This window comes from Thunnus thynnus, chromosome 24 (assembly GCF_963924715.1).
Source record: "Thunnus thynnus chromosome 24, fThuThy2.1, whole genome shotgun sequence".
Classification (NCBI taxonomy): Eukaryota; Metazoa; Chordata; class Actinopteri; order Scombriformes; family Scombridae; genus Thunnus; species Thunnus thynnus.
The window spans coordinates 1,162,373-1,184,664 of NC_089540.1; the positions used below are offsets into that span (position 1 = coordinate 1,162,373).

At 39.5% G+C, this 22,292-nt stretch overlaps 2 protein-coding genes across 3 annotated transcripts in view; one reads left to right on the top strand and one right to left on the bottom strand.

The window, feature by feature from the left end:
* ddx4 (DEAD (Asp-Glu-Ala-Asp) box polypeptide 4) overlaps nucleotides 1–21,177 on the bottom strand; it is a 198,065-nt gene extending 176,888 nt beyond the window's left edge. For both annotated transcript variants that reach the window (XM_067583287.1, XM_067583286.1), the window contains exon 1: nucleotides 20,794–21,177. In XM_067583287.1, the coding sequence (XP_067439388.1) occupies nucleotides 20,794–21,162 (369 nt within the window). In that variant the 5' untranslated portion in view covers nucleotides 21,163–21,177. The remainder of the gene's footprint in view (nucleotides 1–20,793) is intronic.
* On the top strand, nucleotides 3,677–5,050 carry LOC137177277 (CD59B glycoprotein-like). The gene is made up of 3 exons (XM_067583464.1): nucleotides 3,677–3,748; nucleotides 3,904–4,029; nucleotides 4,886–5,050. Exons 1-3 carry the CDS (start codon nucleotides 3,700–3,702, stop codon nucleotides 4,990–4,992), a joined length of 282 nt encoding a protein of 93 aa, XP_067439565.1. The 5' UTR covers nucleotides 3,677–3,699; the 3' UTR covers nucleotides 4,993–5,050.
* Nucleotides 21,178–22,292: the final 1,115 nt, after the last annotated feature.

Sequence of the window (22,292 nt, forward strand, 5' to 3'; positions counted from 1 at the left end):
CTGAAATCATATCTCCCCTCAGTAGTTCATACATTGAGTCTGTGTTCAATGAAACCATCACCTTCTGTGAAGCCAGGTAGAAACTTCTAATTCAAAGCTGCCTGTTACTGTTACTGGATTGTTTCAATTTAACAGTGAGTTGATTGGATCCTTATTAACTCAGCTGGTCTCACTGACTCAGGAAACTTCCTTTAACTTCTCTCAGACTTGCTATGTGCAGCCTACATACATGTCTAATTCACTAACAATCTGCTTCTTATCTTTTTAACTGGAACTCCAAAGCTACATGACTGGTACATGCATCCTTCCTCGCGCCTGTTAGTACCCTAACCCTAACTGTGAATCATCTGGACTCTTAGCTAAGATTTAATGTGTAATCCATGTACCTGCTGACCTGATGTGCACCTGCTGCATTCACAGCCTTGATGGGTGTCGATGACTCAGTAGACTGCTGCACTGTGTCACTGACAATATGTTTGTTTTGTGATGTGATGACAACCTCAGTCTTATTAGCTTTGACTAGAGGAATTAATGAATAAGCCATATAGCAGCATGTAACATTCCCCACTTCTTACCACAAGTATAATAAACACAGTAATTGAAATTCTTCAATAATTGCATTTTAACACATGTATTAAATACAGGAAAAGTCAGGAAATGTACATTCTTGAATTTGGGTAATACTTGGGAATTGAATTGGATTCTTTCAGCTGAATAGGGCAGAATTTTATCATATCTGTTTACTTCTCATTTATGTAAATGCTCATGTAAATAACACATAATAACAACAAATACATACCTAGATAAATAAAAATATTCATGTGAAATTCATGTTTACATATGTGAAATGTCTGAAGAACATGTTCCTATACAAGTTTATCACTTGTTTTTTTCTCATATATTATTGCATGTGAATTAAGTTCCTGATAAAACAAAGTTCATGTGAAATCATTTTTTTAACGTGATGCAGGGCCTTAGCCAGGATTTCAAAAAATACTGAGGTCATAAGCTAACCCCTCCTAACTCACCCTCAACAGAACATTTCTTTGTTCTGTTAATACCTTTATGTCCCAACATGAAGGTCTAACTGCTGAATTAAAGATTCTGGGTGCTGAATCCTTAATTTCTTCCTAAAGTAGTCCACTATGTATATATATATATATATATATATATATATATATGTGTGTGTGTGTGTGTGTGTGTGTGTGTGTGTGTGTGTGTGTGTGTATATGTATATGTATATGTATATATATGTATATATGTATGTATGTATGTATGTATGCAGATCAGCTTATAAAATACCCACCATGTGTCACACTTAAATTGTAGAATGTGAAATTCACAGACAGAATACAGAGGACATGACCTATAATGTCTCATGGTTTTCAGTAAGGAAATCAATATTAATCAATATTATAACAGTGACTTATTATATAAGCTATATTATTATTATTGATTTTTTGAGGGGGGGGGTTAACTAACTAGAGATGAATTAGTTTGTAATGGCAGTACTAGTAAGCAGTATTAGAAACAGTGACATCACATTTGGCTTTTTAATTTTCTGGAAAAAAGTCTATAGACAGAACAGTCACTATAACAGTTCAATACAGAAACAAGCACATACATACTGTAAGCAGTGATCTGTGTTCCAGGCTGAACTGTTTAGCTACAACAAGGCCAGAATATGCTGAAAATAAAAAGAATGGAATATTACACTTCTTGTTTTTCTTCACTCATTTATTGACTCAGCTCAGTCACTCTCATTTTACCGTAGGTTGATTCATGGGAACAAACACTGCTGACACTGTTCTAATCTAAATGCCAACACAACACACTAGCAGTGCCAGCTATCGGTGGGCATTTTGAAGTTTATCTATCACTTGGTTTGAGAGAATTAGAATATTTACGGGTCTGCATATACAAATTCTTCTTCTTTTTTTCCCTTTTTAAATATATACATAAAAACACACATACAAAAAGAGACAGATACTTAAATAGAGCAGGTCAAAACAGCACAGTAACCCAACTTTAAGTTTTTTTTTCTGCAGTCTGGAAAACAGCTGTAGGCTGAGGCATTAGTCCTCGCTAATTGTTTTTTGAACATACAAATTCCTCTCAAGTCATGTTGACTTTCTCTCATTTGATAAAACTTTTGAATACTTTCAGGTACTAATTGATTTTGACTTTGTACACCATTTGAACCGTTTTAAAGTCAAACAAATCCTCAGATTTTAGAGCCTTTCATTTAATAAGGAGTAGGTTTGTTGGTACCTGTTCTCAAGGTAACTGCTTAACCAAGAAAGTACTACCCCTTTAATTCCATGTCTTTGTAATTTCTTCAATAATAAGTCATGGTCAACTGTATCAAATGTTTTTTTGAGATCCAGATCCTTATTTTCTATTGCAGTTGATATTTCCTCCACAAATTCCATGAGTGCAAACAAAGTTGTCCTATTAGATCTAAACTCATATTGCTGTTCACACAGTAGATTATGTTTTGTGCTAAAGTCTTCTAGTCTTTTATAGAATATTTCCAGTATTTTAGAGAGCCTTATAGCCAGCCTTATATATAGTTATGACTGCAGCTGTATTCATTTTGCTTAGAAACACACCACACACTAAATAATATTTTTAAGAATGGACATATCAATTCCATTCCAGTCTGTAGATTTCTTATTCTTAAGTGTTTTAATAATGTCAATAATTTGTTTTTCATCTGTTTCCTTTACAAACATGGATTTATTTACATAAATAATTTTACGTTTCATCTCTACTACTAGTCTTTACAATTTCCTTAGCCAAAGCAGGGCCAACACTGACAAAATAATCATTAATCATTAAATTCATCTGCAAGTAATTCCATATCATTAATACTTGTCTTATTCTTTGTCAGGAAATAGGTTGGGTATCCTGTTTTTCCAGTTCAGTTTTTAATAATGTCATTGCTTCTTTTCTTTAAAAAGTCTTGTATGTATTTTGTATTCCCATAGTTAGCCACAGCTTCTCAGCAAATTTCTGTTTTACTACTTTCTTTACTAGAGGACAGTTTTTTTTGTAGAGAACAGTTGTTATGGATGAAAATGTCTCATAGGTGATGGGAAGGTGTGCCTAAACACTTTTGACTGGTACTGTATGTTATAACTGTATCAGAATATGTCTTTATTTTTGGCTTTTGTTTTGGGAGGAGCAACATGTTATGTTCAAATGTAGGTAGTAAAAATAATAAACCTGATTAACTGGCAACTTATATTATACAGTAACATTAAGCACTATAATACTACGGAGAAGTTTTTAGTTTAGACATTTATTAAAAATGACACTTATTAAAAACTTTTTTCCCCAGATGAATTTCATTGGGAAAGACGTAAATTGTACTTGAACATTTTCCATTTCCCATGTTTGACATATCGGTACTGGGTACAGAAAGTTCTGCAATATGGGTCTTTTCCCACAGCTGTTACCTTTATCAGTGATGTGCCAGGCAGATCAAATGGTATAAAAGCAGTGAGGAGGCAAAGGAGAAGTACACAGCAACCTGCTCAGGTTTAGTTGGTAAGTGGCTTTCACACTGTTGACTATGAATATATACATAAAATAAATAAAATACTACTGATGGACTTTGGATGGTTAGTCTCAAGATGTGACTTCATTCATTCATTCTATTTATTTCTCCTGCAGACTGAAGAGGAAAAAGAGAAAATGAAGGTCTTTGCTTTTGCTCTCCTGCTCCTGGTGGCCGTCACCTACGGTAAATACTGTCCTTACAAATCAAGTGTGCGCTCGAGCATCTGATTTTAATCTTAATGTATTTGAACTTGAATATTCAAATTTGAATTGATTCCACATCATTGGATTTTATGAAAGCAATATGATCCAAGTCCTGTTTGTCTCCATGTATGCTAGGTGAGGCCCTGCTGTGTCAGAACTGTGTCCATGAGACTCCTGACAGTACAACCTGTGTGGAGACAACCGTGACCTGTCCTCCGGAGATGGACGCCTGTGCCAAAATCACCTACCCAGCCCCTGCTGGTGAGTACTGTGGTCCTACTATCATCCTCACCTAGGTTAGGACCAGCCCCTTTACAATCATAACCAGTCAAGTAAAAAGGCAAAACAACTAGCATTACAATCTCATTTCATTTCACAGTTTTCACATATCACTTGTGGGTTTGTCCTCCTTAAAAGCTGATACATGATATGAGCCTCTCAGTTCAGCCTCTAACTGAAACAGGCAGTTTTAGCTCATGTCTCTTTAACACCCTCCTTCATATGAGCCCACTCTGTTCTGATTGGCCAGCTTTTGGTGGCTTGGGAAGTTACATCAACAAACCATGAAACAAACTATGTGGGATTTCACTACTTTTTCTTGTTCTTTACTCAAAATGTCAACTCCTCAAATTCATCCGTACATGTTCGAGCTAAAATCTGACCCAAAATATGAGAGTGGACAACACAAACAACACATGGAAAAACCTTAGCAACAACCTTAGTAACTGAGACTACGCAATGGACGAACCGACGTCAGCTTGTCAACAAGGTAGAAAAAATGAACAAAGCATTCAGAGCAGGTTGAAGCCCTGGCTTTTGACTTGCAATGGGCATTTCTACATACATTAACCTAAGGTTTTGGAACTTTGACCATGTTTAACATAGATATCCAACATCATAACAGGATATAAATAACAGAAAATAACAAAAAGCCCCCTTGTGTCTCCATTTCAAACTAATGAACAGAAAATCCCAATTAAAGCTCATGTTTCAAACTCAGTATGCTGTGACCTCCTCTAGGAGATGTTTTATGCATTCCACCTTTTGGGCCAAAGAAACAACCTAACAAGCATATACATACAAAAAAATCATTAATTGTCCTAATCTCTTTCTGCAGTGAACACCTTCCACAAGTCCTGCTTCAAGATGATTGAGTGCCTGAAGCTGGGAATCACTCAGGGTCTGCAGGTCAACTGCTGCACCTGGGACAGCTGCAACAAATAAGAGTCCACCTGGACTAAAGATGCTGCATGTTACAGGCACAATAAAAACTTGAAGCATGGATCTTTGTTCAGCTGTATTTTTTCCAAGCATAATAAACTAGTCTATCACATTATGTTTCTATTAAAGCAAGCACACTTTTACAGAACGCTTTGTACAGCAACAAGAACAGTGGAAACTCAACAAGAATCACGTTATCAACATAATGCAGGAAGAGCTGAACCTTCCTGTGCTGTAAATTAAGGAGGAAAGATACATGATTATCTAGACATGCATCAGTTGGTTTTGATACAATTCAATGCTTCAGTTTCAAAGACATTGTTTGCCTTTGTACAGTCTCCTGGGCAGCCATTACTAGCAGATAAACAAAGATGATAGAACCTTGCTGGCTGTAAATTTCTATTGTTTACTACTCAAAACTCAAACATACAGTTATTGTAACCAGGCTATGACATATTCTGCCTGATTGTCTAGGCCTGCACCAGGATAGAATGTTTGAATGCAAATCTCAGTTTCAAATTCATGGTAGCACTTACACATGGAAGTTGCAACCTAATTGGCTCTGTTAACATTGGATTTCAGTTGTTTGCTACTCAGCAATCAGATTGAGATACAGTTACAGTTACATGGCTATGTTCTGCAAGAACACTTTCTGCCAGTGGAGCTTTATTTAGCCTAAAGGAAACACAAGCAGGTAAGTATTACTGCTATCATATACTTTATGACTTTATGAGCTCAGAGTTTGAACCCAACTGCAGACATGAGGGCAAAGGTAGATCAGTAAAAACATTGTCAAATTGCAGGTAACAGGAAATCAGCTGAAAGGCACAGTACCAAAAGGGCTCAGGAAGACAGGAGTGTAAAGAGGCAGGAAGTCAAGCAGTTGGAATGTTACAAAAATGAACTGGCAAAGCAAGAGTACTGGCTGAGGGAAATATGGGAGACTAATGGGAAAATGGTTGATCGCTGAGGCCATAAAACTGTCTGGTGAGGGCTGCTGGTGAGAGGATAGAATAGATAGAATGCATGGAAAGGATATTAACTGCTGGAGCTAGAGGAAGAAGGGGAAAAGGAGGATCAGCAGTTATGGCAATATATATTCTTAAATAAATTCTCTTTCTGGAGAAAATTCATGTATTTGCTGAGAACAGAAAGTTACGGCTTGCCAAGTTGTAAAAGAAGGAGCAGTAGGAGGAGTGTAAAGTGTAGGAAGAAACCTGTCCTCACGAGAAAAATTATAGCATAAGTCATTTATTCAGATGCTCAAAACAACCTATGATTACATTTACCTGACAAGCGACCCCTTGTGGTCATGTGAAGAATGAATTTCCTCTCTAAGAGGAAAAGGAGCAAGTTGCATGATGTTGTAACAGTGCCACAAAACCTCTTTCAACGTTTGGATTGATACTTGAGTCAGCAAAGCATGGGACGCCACTGTTTATTTTCCATCTCCTACCATCAGTCAGCATCGGTTTCTTTTAACATGATTGCCATCTTTCTCTAACCTTAACCAAGTAGGTTCTGTTGCCTAAACTTCACCAAACAATCAGAGGTGGCAGGTCAGAAAACACTACTATCAGTCATTTTTGTAATGGTAATGTGGGTTGTTTAATAAGGCCGTAGATAGACAAGCTATTTTGTTGTTTAGATTAAAGGGACTTGTTGAGCAAATGACATTTGTTTTCATCTTCACAGTGTCTAAAACAGCAATCAGTTCTCCAAAAAGAAACAAAACATGAATATCTCACAATTTGCTGTCATCCTCCTGATTATCTGCATCAGCAGGAGTAATTTTGCTCTAAAATTCTCCATAGCTGAAATCTAAAAATGCCCTCCTGAACTTAGTTTGTTGCAACTTAAACAGTATGGACAGTCAGCCAGTTTCCTTTTTCCATATGGTAGATATGATTTAGTTCCATTGTGACTGATCTCTCCCATTTATGTGTAAACAATTTTAGTTTATACAATTGGTAGTAGTGTAGCTAACATAGAGAATATATAGTCTGAACATGTGCCTACTGAACAGTATGTTTGTTTTCCAGTGGAGGCTCTGACTTGTAAATACTGTGTTCCTCCGTCTGGTCTTGGTGGCTGCAGCACAACAACAGAAACCTGTCAGAGAAGCACTGATCTCTGTGGCTTGGTGTTCCTTAATACTTCCTGTAAATTCAGTACAACTGTGTTTATGCCAACATCAGGCAGTCTGTACAGGCATCATGCAACTTGCTCCTTTTCCTCTTAGAGAGGAAATCCATTCTTCACATGACCACGAGGGTTTGTCAGGTAAATGTAATCATAGGTTGTTCAGAATAAAAATTTACAGCCAGCAATGTGGAACATGCAAACCATAGGCACTCCTCAAATTGATCTGAAAGATCTACATTCCCATGAAACACCCACAAAAAACCAATGAAGATTCCTGTTATTCACCTCTTTTACTGTCATATCTATGTGTGTATGTATAAGTGTACCCTGAGAAATGTCTTGATAAAATAAACAAAAGGCATTGCAAAGGTGAGTTTTATGTGTGGGAATTTTCCTTTGTTTTTTGTGAGCAAATAAATATAAACAATATAGAGCTGAAATCAATGTAACCATCTTTATTCTCTGTTTTACCATCCACCTAAGAGATTTCTGAAAGGTTTTGTCACAGAGGGAGATTGCTAACGTTAGCTTGCTTGCTTTGCTAGCATCTCTTACACTTAGCTTACTTTTCTTTACCTTTTTAAGTGCCGATAAAAGTTTGACATGGTACCAGCCATCTCAGTAGCATAAGCATTGCATTGCAGAATTTACATACTGCTGTGTTTTCTTTTGGATGCTGTTTTGCAGATGAACTCCTGTTACTGTTCAACTGTTTAAGTTGAACGGCAAAGGGCTTTGAAAAAGGCCTTATAAGTTGAGATGAAAAAAATTCAAAGTAAGAGATATGAGGTTTTCACATGAAGAATTAAATTTGCTATTCATTTTTTATGTAAGTAATTTTAGAACTACAGTTTTAATATATACCATTATATAATTACATGTGTTACACAATTCAATAAGTGCAATAAGCAGCCTGTATCATATCTACTGTGTCATTTAACAGACTGTGAGATTGTGTATGTATTGAGTGTTTCACAGTATTCTCTTATTGTTCTTTTCTGCAGCTTACACATATTTCAGGAGGTGTGTGTCAAGATTGGAGGCCCTTTTTCCAGTATAGCCACCTTTTTAGCATCTTCAGGACTTCCATTTTTTATTCATTAAAGTTTTTTTTTGGGGGGGGGGGGGAGTTTTCCCTTATTTGAATTGAGGGTCTATGGCAAGAGGATGTTGTATTGCTGTACAGACTGTAAAGCCCCTTAAGGCTAATTTGTGATTTGTGATATTTGGCTATACAAATAAAATTGAATTGACTTAAAATAATCAAGTATTTAAGTTGTTAGTTCTGCAATAATATTTAACTGAAAAGTCCCACAGTTTGGAGCACTAGGTAAGTGTTTTAAAGCTGGAGTGCAGGACTTTTGTCTCCCCCTTCTGGCAGTGAGAGTAATTACACAAAGTGGAGTGTATTATAGTTACTAGGTATTATTTAGTAAGGAGAGTATAGTGTGATTTGTGTGGCAACCTGGGGGCCTGTTTTTCCCTGGTTTATATTTTATTTCAGAGAGCAGAGTGTAAGCTAAACAGCCAGATAAATTGAAAACACCTGTGTGGGTGTACAGGGCTTCTAAATGCACTATTTATTATATTACAGGTACATGAGTGAGGGGCATTACAGTACACTTGATCCAGGATCCCTCAGGGTGTTGACAGGCACTGGGAAAGTTTGTTTGGATGAAATTCTGTCTTTAAGTTTCACAGTCATTGTACTGTTTGCCTTTGTGCAGACTCTTGCGCAACCAGTGGTAGCACAAACAAGGATGTGGAAACCTAGCTGGGTGTGGTAAAAATGGGATTTCCAATATTTATTACTCAACAATAAGACTGAGATGCAGTCAAAGTAACCAGGCTATAAATGAATCTGCCAGAACACTTTCTGCCAGTAGAGCTTGGCGGATCCCAAAGGAAACAAGCAGGTTGAGTATTTCATAGTACTTCATTTGTTATTATTTGTTCCTTCAGAAAAGTGTATTTTCTGTGGAACAGTTACTGCTTGCAAAGCTGTTAAAGTAGGAGTAGCAGGGGAGTATGAACTGTAAACAAGAGAAGGGGATAGTAGAGATATTTTAAGAAGAAACAGAGAAAATGAAAGAAGCGAGGACAGAAAGTGGACTGTGAGTGGAAGATTGTGGGTTGTTTTTTTATGTAGGGGAGGGTAAGACTGGCTTTGCTAAGTAGGAAGATAATATTGTTGTGCAAGAGGATCACACTAGCAAAGTGTGACTACAGCGAACATAAGTGACACAGCCATGATGATGTGGCTTAACTTATCCTGGCTGCTACAATGATCTTGTTAATTCTCATCCATTTAACTTGGTTCTTAAACAGGATTGATTTGTTAATGTCTTCTGAAATGAAGGCAACACAAATAGAGAGATGAAATCATGGCCAGTGCTCCTACTGTATGACTGACTGAATGCTATTCTAATATATTTATTGAAACCTGCCTAAACAGCTTTTAAAGTAGATTAAAGACTCTAAAAGAGAAAAATCTTATGAAATGGACTACAAATGAATCGATTTGATTGTTAATTAACTGTGACAACCCAAGTGCAATGTACGACAAGACAAATCTTTCATAACTTGTTATGGTTAAATAGTTTTTTCTGGTGCAGATGGTTCCAGTTCAAGCTGTTATTGCTCACAGTAAAACTCACAAAAGATTGATTGACCATATTTATTTATTATTTGGGTCTAAAGTGAAAGATGTCATCTGTAGCTAAAATGAGTTTGTGTTTGTTCATCTTGAAAAGTCTTAGTAATGATGAAACTAGCTATGAATAACGCTAGGCTAATAAACTCTAGGCTGGTTTTGAAGAAGTGAAAAATCCAGACTTGTGTCAAATCATCACCAGTTAAATCAGTTATCAGTTTAACAGTTTGGATTCATAATATATGCTCCTTGACATTCTATAGACAGCATGTTCTTCATCTCCACAGTGTCTTAAATAGTGAATAATTGTCTAACAAGAGACAAAATGAAATCCATGCAGTTTGCTGTTGCCATCCTGATCCTGGTCATCTGCATCAGCAGTGGTAAGTCTTCTGTTGGGACTTCTTTTGGATTATTTTCCCCTATCATTCTAATGAATTTACATATAGGGTTGTACAAAATTCTGAGCTACCAAAACAACCAATCAGCAGTAACACATCAGTATCTTACAAACCGTTGCATGTCACAAAGATGTGTTTTCTGATTTGCCATTGCTGTGGTTAAAGGATATGTTCACAATTTTTCAAGTGTCCTAAAACAACAGTCAGGTGTCCATATGAACAGTGAAGGAGGTTTTCCTCACTGTAATCATTCCTCCTGTGGCTATTTAAAGATCCCCTTCAAATGTGTTTTCAATGTAAGTGATGGGGACCAAAATCCACAGTGTATGCACACAGTCATTTTGAGCAAAAATGCATACATTTAAAAGTTGATGTGAAGCTTATATGAGGCTTCAGCAGTCAGCTGCCACATTTACAGTCTTTTTAGCATTAAATTCCCTCTTTGTGTTTCCTCGGACAGAGTTTCCCTGTTGAGCTGTGGTGGAAGTATAGTAACAAAAAGAGGGACTTTGGCACTAAAAAGACTGTAACGTTGAAAAATATCTACTTGATTTGACTCATTTGGACGCTGAAGCTTCATATTAGCTTCAGATAAACTTTTAAATGCTAGGACTGTGGATTTTGTCCCCCATCACTTACACTGTGAGTGCATTTTGAAGGGATCCTCTAATGGTCAGTATGAACAGGAGGAATGATTACAGCAAGAAAAACATGTTTCAGTGTTGGGCTCGTGACTGTTTTAAGATAGACTTGAAAAATTGTGAACCTGTCCTTAAAGATTTAATTTGGTTAAGGTTATGGAAAGATGATGATCATTATTCACAAGAGGTTGCTTGTACAGAAACATAGACATAGGGGATTTAAGTGTTAGGATGTTGAAAAGTCAATGCTGACATCTTTCAGGTAAAAGTCTGATACCGATCAGGAACACAAAATGTTTTGGCCTTCAGTGTAATTTGATTACCAAAAGCTTCATAAATCAGGCTCTTAGTGTGGCATGGTCATCTAAATGCTTAGCAACTGAACAGTGGTATTTCTTTTCCAGCAGAGGCTCTGAAGTGCAACCGCTGTGTTCCATATTCACCTGGTGGTACGTGCATTAACAAAGTAGAAACCTGCCAGAGAAGTGATGAAGTCTGCGCTTCTGTTATCTTTACATACCCCAGTAAGTACAGACTGTTCAAGCCAATGGAGGGTTCCAACCTGAAAATCACTGCGGTCAGGGGAAAACCTTGTAAATCAAAATATCAAAATGTTGACTTTTCAGGAACTTAGACAAATTACCTTCTATTTGATTGACAAAACATTTTGTCATCTATGGAGAAGTGTGTAATTATTAAAGGAATAGTTCAACATGGGAAATATTCTTTTTCGTTTCTTTCTGAGAGGGGGATTAGAAGATAGATGTCAATCTCATGTATATTAAAGGTATAATGTGTAAAAATTGGCCAGCATTTTAGTTTAAAACATTTCCAAATTAACTAAAATTATCAATAGAATATGAAGAAATAACAGTTTTGACCTTATATCAAAGACTTATATGTATTGCCAGTCTGAGTCAGGGGCAATAGTGAGTCACTGTAGCGTCCAGTCTGCCTTCAGTCCAACATGAGAGGAAGAAGAAGGAGTAGCGCTGCCCTGACCTGCATGGCGGAGGGGAGCCAGGCTGACAGCTGCTGTACTTGTTGCTGTAGGACTGTCAAAATGTCACTTTATTAAGTTAGTAATCATGTAGATTCCCAATATGTGGTCAGTTTATCCAAATAATGCCTATTTGGAAAGTTGCACCGACACTGTCAGCTATCCTGCCCCTTATTTGTTTGGACCTGGTGGCCAGTTCTTACATATTTAACCTTTAAGTGCAGAGCTAGAGTCAGGTTAGGTTTAGCCTAGCTTAGCATAAAGACTGGAAACAGGGGGAAAGCAGCACTAATCTCCCACAAAATGCAATTTTTACATTTCTGTTTGTGTATGGAATGACAAGTGAAACACTATCTGTTAAATAATGAGCTTTAAATGTGTTCATAGGTGAAACACAACAAATAAAGTGTTGAACTTTAAAATGATGTGAAAACATGAAAAATCCCATAATGGGAGTTATGAGGTTTTCACATTAAATACAGTTGTGCATTCTATTAAAAAATCTGCCATAAAAATGAAACCAACTACTAGTTTAATGTCTTTGTGACCTGTTAGTATTGTTTGCAGTAATGTTTAAAAGTGGAATATTTATCATGTGAAAAGTATTACACAGCAATTTCATATTGTTCTTCCCTCCACTGCAGGGTACTCATATTTCAAGAGGTGCATGAAGCAATCGGACGCCTTTATTTTGAAGTCCGCCCCCAACTGTCAAGTCTTCACATGTGCCACTGACCAGTGCAATTGAGACTGAGATGAAGATCTGAAGCTTCCTAATGTCCATAGAAATAATTCCATGAACTCTGTTTGAGCATTTATTGAAGTTAATTGTATGTAAATTAAATGTACATGCAGTGTTTGACACTAGAAGACAGTTTTCACATTCATCTTCTGACAGTGGAAATTTTCTCTGTGCTCAATGAAAGTCTGATTTTGAGAGGTGGGCCCTATGAGCAACTAGTTTGGAGCCAGTCGTGGTCCAATATTCAACTTACACAAATGTAATGTGGAAACTTGAAGCCTCCAGTGCACATAGTGTACACTGAGAATGGACTTTACAATGAAGTAGGAGACATCTTGTGTCCAGCAGTTAAAGTTTTAAAATAAACAACATTTGCATATTCATAGATTCTGGAATTTGAATGAGGGAGAAGGAGTAGACACCATTTTAAGGATTTTAATGTGGTAATTATACTTTTTTGTGGAAAAACTGTATCAGACATGCATTATATTATATGTCTTAATATGTGTGTACTGTATATGTGATCTTTAAGAAAAGAAAAATCATACTTTAGTATGGCATTGAAGTAAATGTATTTAGTGATATTCCAACACTGCTTTTGTTTGGTCATTAAAAATGTAATTCAACTGTGAAATTATGGATACATCAATGGAAAGTGAATTGAACAGGAAGGTCATGCAGTGAATATGTAGGTTCCTGTTTTCCATCACTGCTGGAAAGTCTGTTATGTTGCAACCAGTCCTGACCAATAACTGCTTGTCAGTTGAAACAGCGACAGATAAAGCCCTTCATTCACCCCACCTCACTCTGGATTTCCCAACTGAGTTTGATTAAGTTGACTAAAAGTAAATGTATGAATATGCAGCATATAAACACAATATAAACTGAAATTCTAAATTAAATGGCTGGTGCATTTAATTCTGTTGATATCTGAGCATTGAGGATACTGCATTATTCTAGAGGGAGGAAGTGTTATTTGAAGGGGAACAGACTTTGACACGAGACCTTGACAGAGAGGAAAGGAAACATGTCATCAGAATGTGTCATGTGAAGTGACTTTACTTTTGGTTCTACTGTTGTGACACAGTAGGACCCTCGCCGTGGTTATGGCTGATCTCATTAACAATTAATGTGCGTTAGCGTTAGCTGCTAACAGCTAGGATTACACAGACTGATTAACAGCAGGTAAGAGTCTCACCTGCACATGTAATGCGTCCCACTAACATTTCAATCCACATCATCCTCACACACCGCTGAAAATACAGTCTGATGCTGCTAATATGTATCTTTGCTCTGTTGATAATGATGTAAGTTACATATTGGCGAGCCAACGAGCTAACGAACAATTGTAAATCACAGAGGGGCTGATAAATAAATGAAAACATTTAAAATACATCTGGCAATAAATGCAAACGCTATCTGTGGTTGCTGTGACAAAAATCTGTTTATGAGAGATAGTTTGTGTAACTTTGTTTTATTTACCAGAGGCATAGTAGCACTAACTGTAACATTTAATTTGCTTTGTAGCAGTCACCCTGCTAACGTTAGGATATTGAATCACAGCAACAGTTAGTACTAACAGAAAGATGTACTGTAGCTAATCTCCACATGAAGCTGCCACTTCAACATAGTAACCAAGTTGTGTACCGGTGGATTAAAGCAGATGGAGTCAGGAAAAGTGCTGAGCTGTGAAACCAATGTAACATAGTGGCCAAACCGTGTAATTACAATGTCACATGATGCATACTGGCCCAAAAAGACTTTTTACCATAGACTTTCATTGCGAAAGAGTAGAAGAGTCTGTAAATCAACAGACACATTTTTTTGAGTGTCACAACCCCGACGAAATTACTTGTCTCACCATCAGAATTTGATCCATTTGGTCTGAGCACATTTTGAAAGTCTAGAAGAGCCACACGATTGACTGGTTTTATCCCCATTCAAGTTAGTCGCAAGTCTTAACCGGAAGTAGCTGGCTTGGCCATTGGCAGTCGCTTGTGCGCTTGCTCTAGGGGCCCAACAGATATTGTTTTGCCCTGTTCATTCCTTGTGTCTTAGTCTTTTCCTTTTGTCTTAGTCCCTCCCGCTAGGAGTGCAAGGACAGACACAAGGAAAAGATCTGAGGCTAGAGGAAATTTGGAAATAGAAGTTTTTAGAGAAATGAGGTCCTTTCCTGTGTCATGTAAAGCAACATCCATTTCTGATGACTGGGGCCCAGCTGGATCTGCTGCATAAAGCGGCCAGCGTATTTCATTACATTCATCTTCACACTGACACAAACAGTAGCCACCATACCTCCACCTGCACCCCCTTCTCGAGTCTATTTAGACACAATTACTTGTGTTTATATTTTTATCAAGTCACTGATCATATTTTGCCACACTGATACCTGCTCCTTGATGGCAATGAAAAAAGGTCTTTAGTCTTGTTATGCCATTTACTCTGTCACTGAGATGAGCAAATTCATTTAGTTCATTCCCTGTGATTCAGCAGTTCAGCTGCTGAATCCAATTAGGTGTGCTCACAACCTGTCAGCTGTAATGCCAGCTGAATCTTGTCAACTCATTAAAGGTGCAATGTGTAAGACTTGGCCACCTGAGGGGGGCAGTATATCAGCCCCCTAACCCACCCCTTCCCCCCAAAAGCATCACCACCACCACCATTATCACTCACTTAATATGGCGTAAAGCTTACTGTTTACGGTGAATCTGTGCTATGGCATTATCAAGATATCAAAATGTCATTAGAGCCAGTGGTAAATTACAAAAGAGCCTGCACAGATCAGAAGGCAGTTGCATCATGGAGATAAGTTACAACATGACTCTGAGTAACAACTAAATAGTTACACTTGCCCGTATGGTAAGTATAAACCATAAAATGTCACGGAACTCAGCAGTTTTTCTGCCACACAGAATATTTTTTTCATTAACTGCATGCCATTTTGCAACACAGTAATGCAGTAGAGACCTAATTTATTGATATGATACTTCAATATTGATCTAGCCTACCACAATGTGCCATCATGCGAAATGGCTCATGCCAGCCTATACATAGCTGGTGCAACCCAGTGCAGATCAGTGCATAAGTGTCAGATAATGCTTGACCAAATTTTTACTCTCTACAAGGATCAGAACGATTGAAGAATGTCCAGTAGCACTATAACTTGTGTGCTTGCTGCATGACACATGCTCCAAGAGCAAGAACAGGAACGTTCCCTACGCAGAAGAACACAACTGCGGCATGCAATCCTGTGTTTACTATTGGTAATCATCACACAAACCTAATACTTTAATATTTTTTGCATTATATTTGCATTGCATTTTATTTAATAGCATTTGATAGCTGTTGGTTGTTTAATCAGAAATCATGGCATTTTGCCAAACATACAAAACTACAGTGCATGCACAAGCTTAGACACAAAAGGTGGAATATATCTCAACAAGTTAGACAAAAGAAAGCATACATCATAGCCTCAGAATATATTATCTGTGTCAAACACATTTTATGGTCCAGCTAGTTCAGACAAATGTGATTCCATGAAGAAATGTGGGAAGTAACACAGTTTTCTTTATTTTGTAGATTGATAGTGCACCAATATATGTGTTACGCCCCTGAAACGGGGAGAAATAATCACAAGAGTGATACGAGTGATTTCTTCAGTGAGAGCGTTTACTCGAATGAATAATTGAACATATACACAATCTACAAATAAACATATAAACAGGCTACCCTGCTTAACAAGCTGGTTATAGTAGCATACATACCCTATTCAAGTTACACAAATATACAGTATTTCTTTGAGACATAATTCCTATTCTCTCTACTGTTACTGGTAAATAATATACTGCTGTAACTCAGTAACCTCTCATAACCTTGTAAAAGTTACTAAATAGACAATATAGAAAAACTGTGTAAAATACATCTGCATATGTAGACAATTGGATTCACAAAATGGCGGAAGCAATTGGCGTAGTTACGGGTTGAACTCTGCTAACAAGCGGGAGCTAGCTCGCCAGACACTTTACCATACTCGGCAAACTTTACTTTAACTCACTTGAAATGTTACACATACATTCACTTGACACTCAAACATATTAGAAAATTTATTACAACCACCTTAATAGTGTCAAATGCCGACAACATACCTGAAACGGGGAGAAATAATCACAAGAGTGATACGAGTGATTTCTTCAGTGAGAGCGTTTACTCGAATGAAGAAAACACCGCGAGTTCCCCTGGATACGTGGGTGGAGACAAAAGCAATCGATCTCACGCTAGTAGATTAAGACTACTTTGCTGATCACTGATAATACCATTATAGCTGAACCTCTGACAATAAAGGATGAAATGAACAATGAATTAATTAAAGACCTTTTAAAATTTTAACCTCTTTTGACATAATGAATTCCTACTTCTTTTTAACCCATTTTAAACACATCTTATAAATTGTTTCTCATGACTATGATCTTTTTAACCTTATCACAGCATTTTAAGTGTACTGTCCTTTTTAAGCTTGTATGGTCCTTTTAGTGCATCATTCTTTTAACTTATCACATACTCCCCTACAAAATAAATGTCGTCCCGACATTAAACCAATTAATTAAACAATTTTCTCTCCTTTTCTTTTCAATCTCTCATGAGCTTGGCAATGAAGGGCTCCTGTGAGTTGGTACACAAACAAAGGTCACAGTCTGATGACTCAACAGTCCATAATCACAGGGCTACAGTCCATATTCGGTGACTGGCCAATGCATAAACTGTCTATCAGCAGTTTTTCAACAGTCCATTAGTTTTGCATGGCAATGATACACAGTCTGCAAATTGTCCATGACAATAGTTTTGAAACAGTCCATGAATAGTCCATGGCAACAGTCTGTGTGAACAGTCTATGTATTGTCCATGGTGTTCGTCAAACTTAGTCAAGTCTGTAGGCTCATGGTTTGCTGGAGTCCATACATGAAGGGGGGCTGGAAGTAGTATGGCTGAAGGGGTGGTAGCCATGGGACCAGTCCTGATGCATGGTAGACAGGTAACATCTGAGCTGCTGGCTGGATACTGTAGCAAGAGGGGATGCCAAGCTGATCGTAGGTCATACGTCTCGGTGGGTGTCTCTCTCTTTGTGGCAGCTGGTAGGATGGCTCCTCAGGTTCAGCAGCACTTGACGAGGGAGAGGCATGTGGTGAGTGTTCATCAGGCAAATTTCCAACAGGTAAGTCTATTTCCTCACCAGGCAGGTTTTCAGCAGGTGTGCTAGACTCCTCCAGCTGATCTTCCCCAGGAGACTGTGCTTGTGGTGCAACAGGAGCTGGCATTTCAATTCTCTCTTCCACTGGTGGGTGCCTGTGTTCAAGCGCCATCCTCGATTCACCCAAGGTTTCCTTTCTTTCTGCAGGCACTGTGGGGGCTCGGAGTGGCTCATGATGGAGTTCATACTCATCCCCGCTGTCCTCATCAGATTCCTGAGTTTGAGATGCAGGCTGGTATTTCTTTTTCTGTGTCCCTTTTCCGTTTTTTGTTAACTCTGGTGATGTCTCGAAAGGTAAGTGATCACAGGGCATTAGCAAGTTTCTGTGCAGAACTCTGGAGCATCCCTTACCCCTTTCTGGTCTCACTTCATAAATTGGCAGGTTAGACCCCATTCGTCTCACTACTGTGTGAACTGTGTCCTCCCAATAGTTCCGGAGTTTGCCTGGTCCTCCCCTGGGTGTCAAGTTTTTGATCAGGACGCGCTCACCGGGTTGTAGTGCTGAACTCCTTACTTTTGTGTCATAGTACCTTTTACTCCTTTCAGCAGCCTTCTGAGCATTTCTGTTAGCAATGGCGTAGGCTTCTTCCATACCTTGTTTCCATTTCTCCACATAGTCTCGCTGGTCACTGGAGCCTGATTCTGTGTGCAGTCCAAAGAGCATATCAACTGGAAGCCTGGGTGATCTCCCGTACAGAAGATAGTATGGCGAGTAGCCTGTCACTTCACAACGTGTACAGTTATAAGCATTCACCAGTTTGTTCAAGGACTCTTTCCAGTTTGATTTCTGTGCATCAGTCAGTGTCTTGAGCATCTGTAACAATGTCCTGTTCATACGTTCCACTTGACCGTTCCCCATCGGGTGATAGGGCGTTGTCCTGGACCCAGCCACTCCGCTGAGTTTCTGTAACTGACTGAACAACTGATTCTCGAATTCTCCCCCTTGGTCGTGGTGGATGCGAGAGGGGAAGCCAAACTTCAGGGCGAAGTCATTGAAGATTAGGTTGGCAGCAGTTTTCCCTGACTTTGATGTGGTGGCGTATGCTTGAGCAAAACGCGTGAAATGATCAACAAGGACAAGGATGTACTCATATCCGCCTTTGCATCGGTCAAGATGGAGGAAGTCAACGCATATCAACTCAAATGGCTGTGTTGTCACAATATTTGTCAAGGGAGCTCTTGTGTCATGGCAGGGTTTTTTCTGTTTTAGACAAGAGCAGGCTTTAGTCACATAGTGCTCGATGTCTGATTGCATGTATGGCCAGAAGAAACGGTCACGTACTAGGGATACTGTGCGATCAGCGCCTTGGTGACCCATGTTATTGTGCAACTCTTCCAACACCTTTCTTTTGTATCTTTCTGGCAAGACCAGTTGCTCACGGGCAGTGGTAGTTCTGTACAGAACGCCATCATCATCTATTGTCAATTTGTCCCATTCCCTGAACAAGCATTTCGTCTTTGGACTGAGCTCTCTCAGCTCCTTAACTGGTGGCTTGGAATCTGACAGTTTGCACTCTAGCACAGGACAGATAACTGGATCAGACTCTTGTGCTTCTCGTAACTGTTCTTTTGGTATGGGGCTGATAGATGCAGTGGCTGGCTCACTTCCAGCTGAAACTGACATGGATACAGCCGTGAGTGACCAAGTTGCAGGGGACTCTTTCTGTACCTCAACAGCTTGGATGGCAGCAGTGATGGTGTTAGGTAGCAGTTCCTCACAATATTCTCTCATTAGTGACTCTACATCCAGCGGCATTCTCGACAAAGCATCAGCATCACTGTTCTCCTTCCCTGGTCTGTACTTGATTGTAAAGTGGAAATCAGCCAACTCTGCAACCCACCTGGAAGTGGTTGCGTTCAGCTTTGCAGTCGACAGGATGTAGGTGAGCGGGTTGTTATCACTGTACACAGTGAAAGTTGGAGCATAGTACAGATAGTCGCGGAACTTGTCAGTGATTGCCCATTTTAAAGCCAGGAATTCTAGCTTGCCTGCATGGAGGTGATAGTTCTTTTCAGCTGCCGTTAACGAACGAGAGCCATAAGCAATGACTCTAAGCTTGCCATCTTGGTGTTGATACAGTACCGCTCCCAAACCTTGGTGTGATGCATCAGTGTGTACAATGAATGGCTGAGTGAAATCAGGGAAACCCAACACTGGTGGATGGAGCAGGCAGTCAATCAAATGTTCAAGTACCTGTTGGTGCTGATCTGTCCACTTGATCAGTTTATTTGAGGGCACAACATGACTCACTTTCTTTAGTCTTGTTTTTATTTCTCTGCTGTTGACAGAGACTTCATCTGTGTCTGCTTTTAGGAGCTCATATAGACAGCTGGCTTTTCGTGAAAAGTCTTTGATGTACTGCCTGTAGTAGGTGAGTAAACCAAGCATTTTCCTGAGTTGGCCCACAGTCTGAGGTCTGATATCTTTTAGTGCTCTAACAGCTTCGAAGTCGGCTGGATCAACTTTACTGCCCTCTGCAGATACTATTCTGCCCAGGTAGCGGACCTCAGGCTTGAATAGATCACACTTACTTGGCTTGAGTTTGATGCCATGCTCTCTGAGGCATTGCAGCACTTTTTGTACGTCATTCACATGGTTGTCAAAGGTTTTACTGAAAACCAGTGTGTCGTCCAGATAAGGAATGCAGATGTTATCCCGAAGCCCTTCCAAACACTCCTCCATACAACGTTGGAAGGCCGCCGGGGCATTCATGAGGCCGAAGGGGATGCGAATCCACTCATAAAGTCCCCATGGGGTAACAAAAGCTGTCAGTGGTCTGCTTTCTTCCGACATAAACCCCTGGTGGTAAGCTTTCCCCTGATCTAAGAGAGAAAACCAGGATTTTCCACCTAAACTGTTCATGATGTCTTGGACCCGAGGGATAGGCTGACGATCAGGATGGGTCTTCCTGTTCAGATCTCTGTAATCTATGCACAGCCGAAGGGTGCCATCTTTTTTTCGCACACACACAACGGGTGAGGAGTATGAGGAGTTTGACTTCCTGACCCAGCCTTGTGCTATTAGGTCGTGGAGGTAACCCTTCATTTCCTGGTACAGGGGGCTAGGCACTGATATATATGTGCGTTTGACAGGTTCAGTGTCTTTGAGGGAAATGGTCATATGCAACTTTTCAATACAGCCCATATCACTGTCTGACTTTGAGAAGGAATGACACTCTTCTCTGAGCATCTGTTTCACTACCTGTCTCTGATCCTCACTAAGGTGACTAAGATCCACTGGTGGATCCCACTGTTCACTGGCACTACTTGTGGGCTTCATGCTGGTGTGACTCACTGTGGCTGGTGTTGCAACTTTCTCAAATACCTGGGCGGGCAGGACTGTCATAATGGTTTGTACTGTGCCAATTAATGTGCGCCCTGGTAAAACAATGTCATGATCAGTTGGGTTAGAAACATCAATTGTGATGACTGGGAACACACCTTTCCTGACTCTGACTAGTGTGTCATAAAACTCAAGACCATCTGGCCATTGTGGGTTCAGGTCTGGCTGAAACAGCATGGTCATGTCCTCTTTGGAGGGCTGTGTAGCTACACGACAGTTGATTTGGATGCTGCTGTGTTTTGAAACTGCAACCTCCTCTTTCTTCGTTTTTACTGCATACTCATCTTCTTGCTCTGCGCTAACAGCCTGTATGAAAGCTCTCACTTTGTTTCTTTTGAGGCTTGGGAAAGCTTTTCTCACTGTGTGATACCGTTTAGTCTTTTCAGTCTTTGTCAGGATGTGCTCAATAACATTGAAACCTATGATGGGATGAGACAGGTGCCAGCCTTTCATTATAAGCACTGGAATGATCAGTTCTTCTGCTTGGTCAGTTTCAGAGGCTAGCCGGAAAACTGTTTCAATCCATCCCAAGTACGGCATTTCAGTTCCGTTTGCGGCAGTCAATGTCAAGTCATCATGTGAGTCAAGGATCTCTGAAACATCTCTCAGCCTTGTGGTTGGGAAGTATTCCTCTTTCCATCTTTCATCAATTACTGACACCTGAGAACCTGTGTCCCATAGAGCTTGCAGGTGGTGGCCATTTAGGTAACATTCAACAAGACACTGCCTGCCAACTAGCGAGGTGACTTTGCGGGGGTGGCCAACTCGAGGTAGGAGGGGCGGAGTATCAGCAATTTTCCCTTTGCAGGAAGCCTTTCCACCGGCGCTTGGCAGGTGAGTGCATTTTCCTTTATGCTCAGCCCAGTTTTGGTTTTGACATGTTTTGGAACAGTACAGTGTCTCTTTGCAGGATGAACATCGTTTCAATTTGTCAGGTGAGTCTGCACTGCCACAATTTGCACATTTCTGGGACTCTTTGCTAGTCACGGTTAGCACCCGTCCCGTGGTGGTAACCATTCCCTGTTTAAAGGAGCCTCCCTGGATGGTCTGATTCCTCTGATTTTGCATCCAGCCTGAAAATGTTCTCCACTTCCACATCGGTAGCAGTGCATGCAGCGTTCATTCGCTCCTGT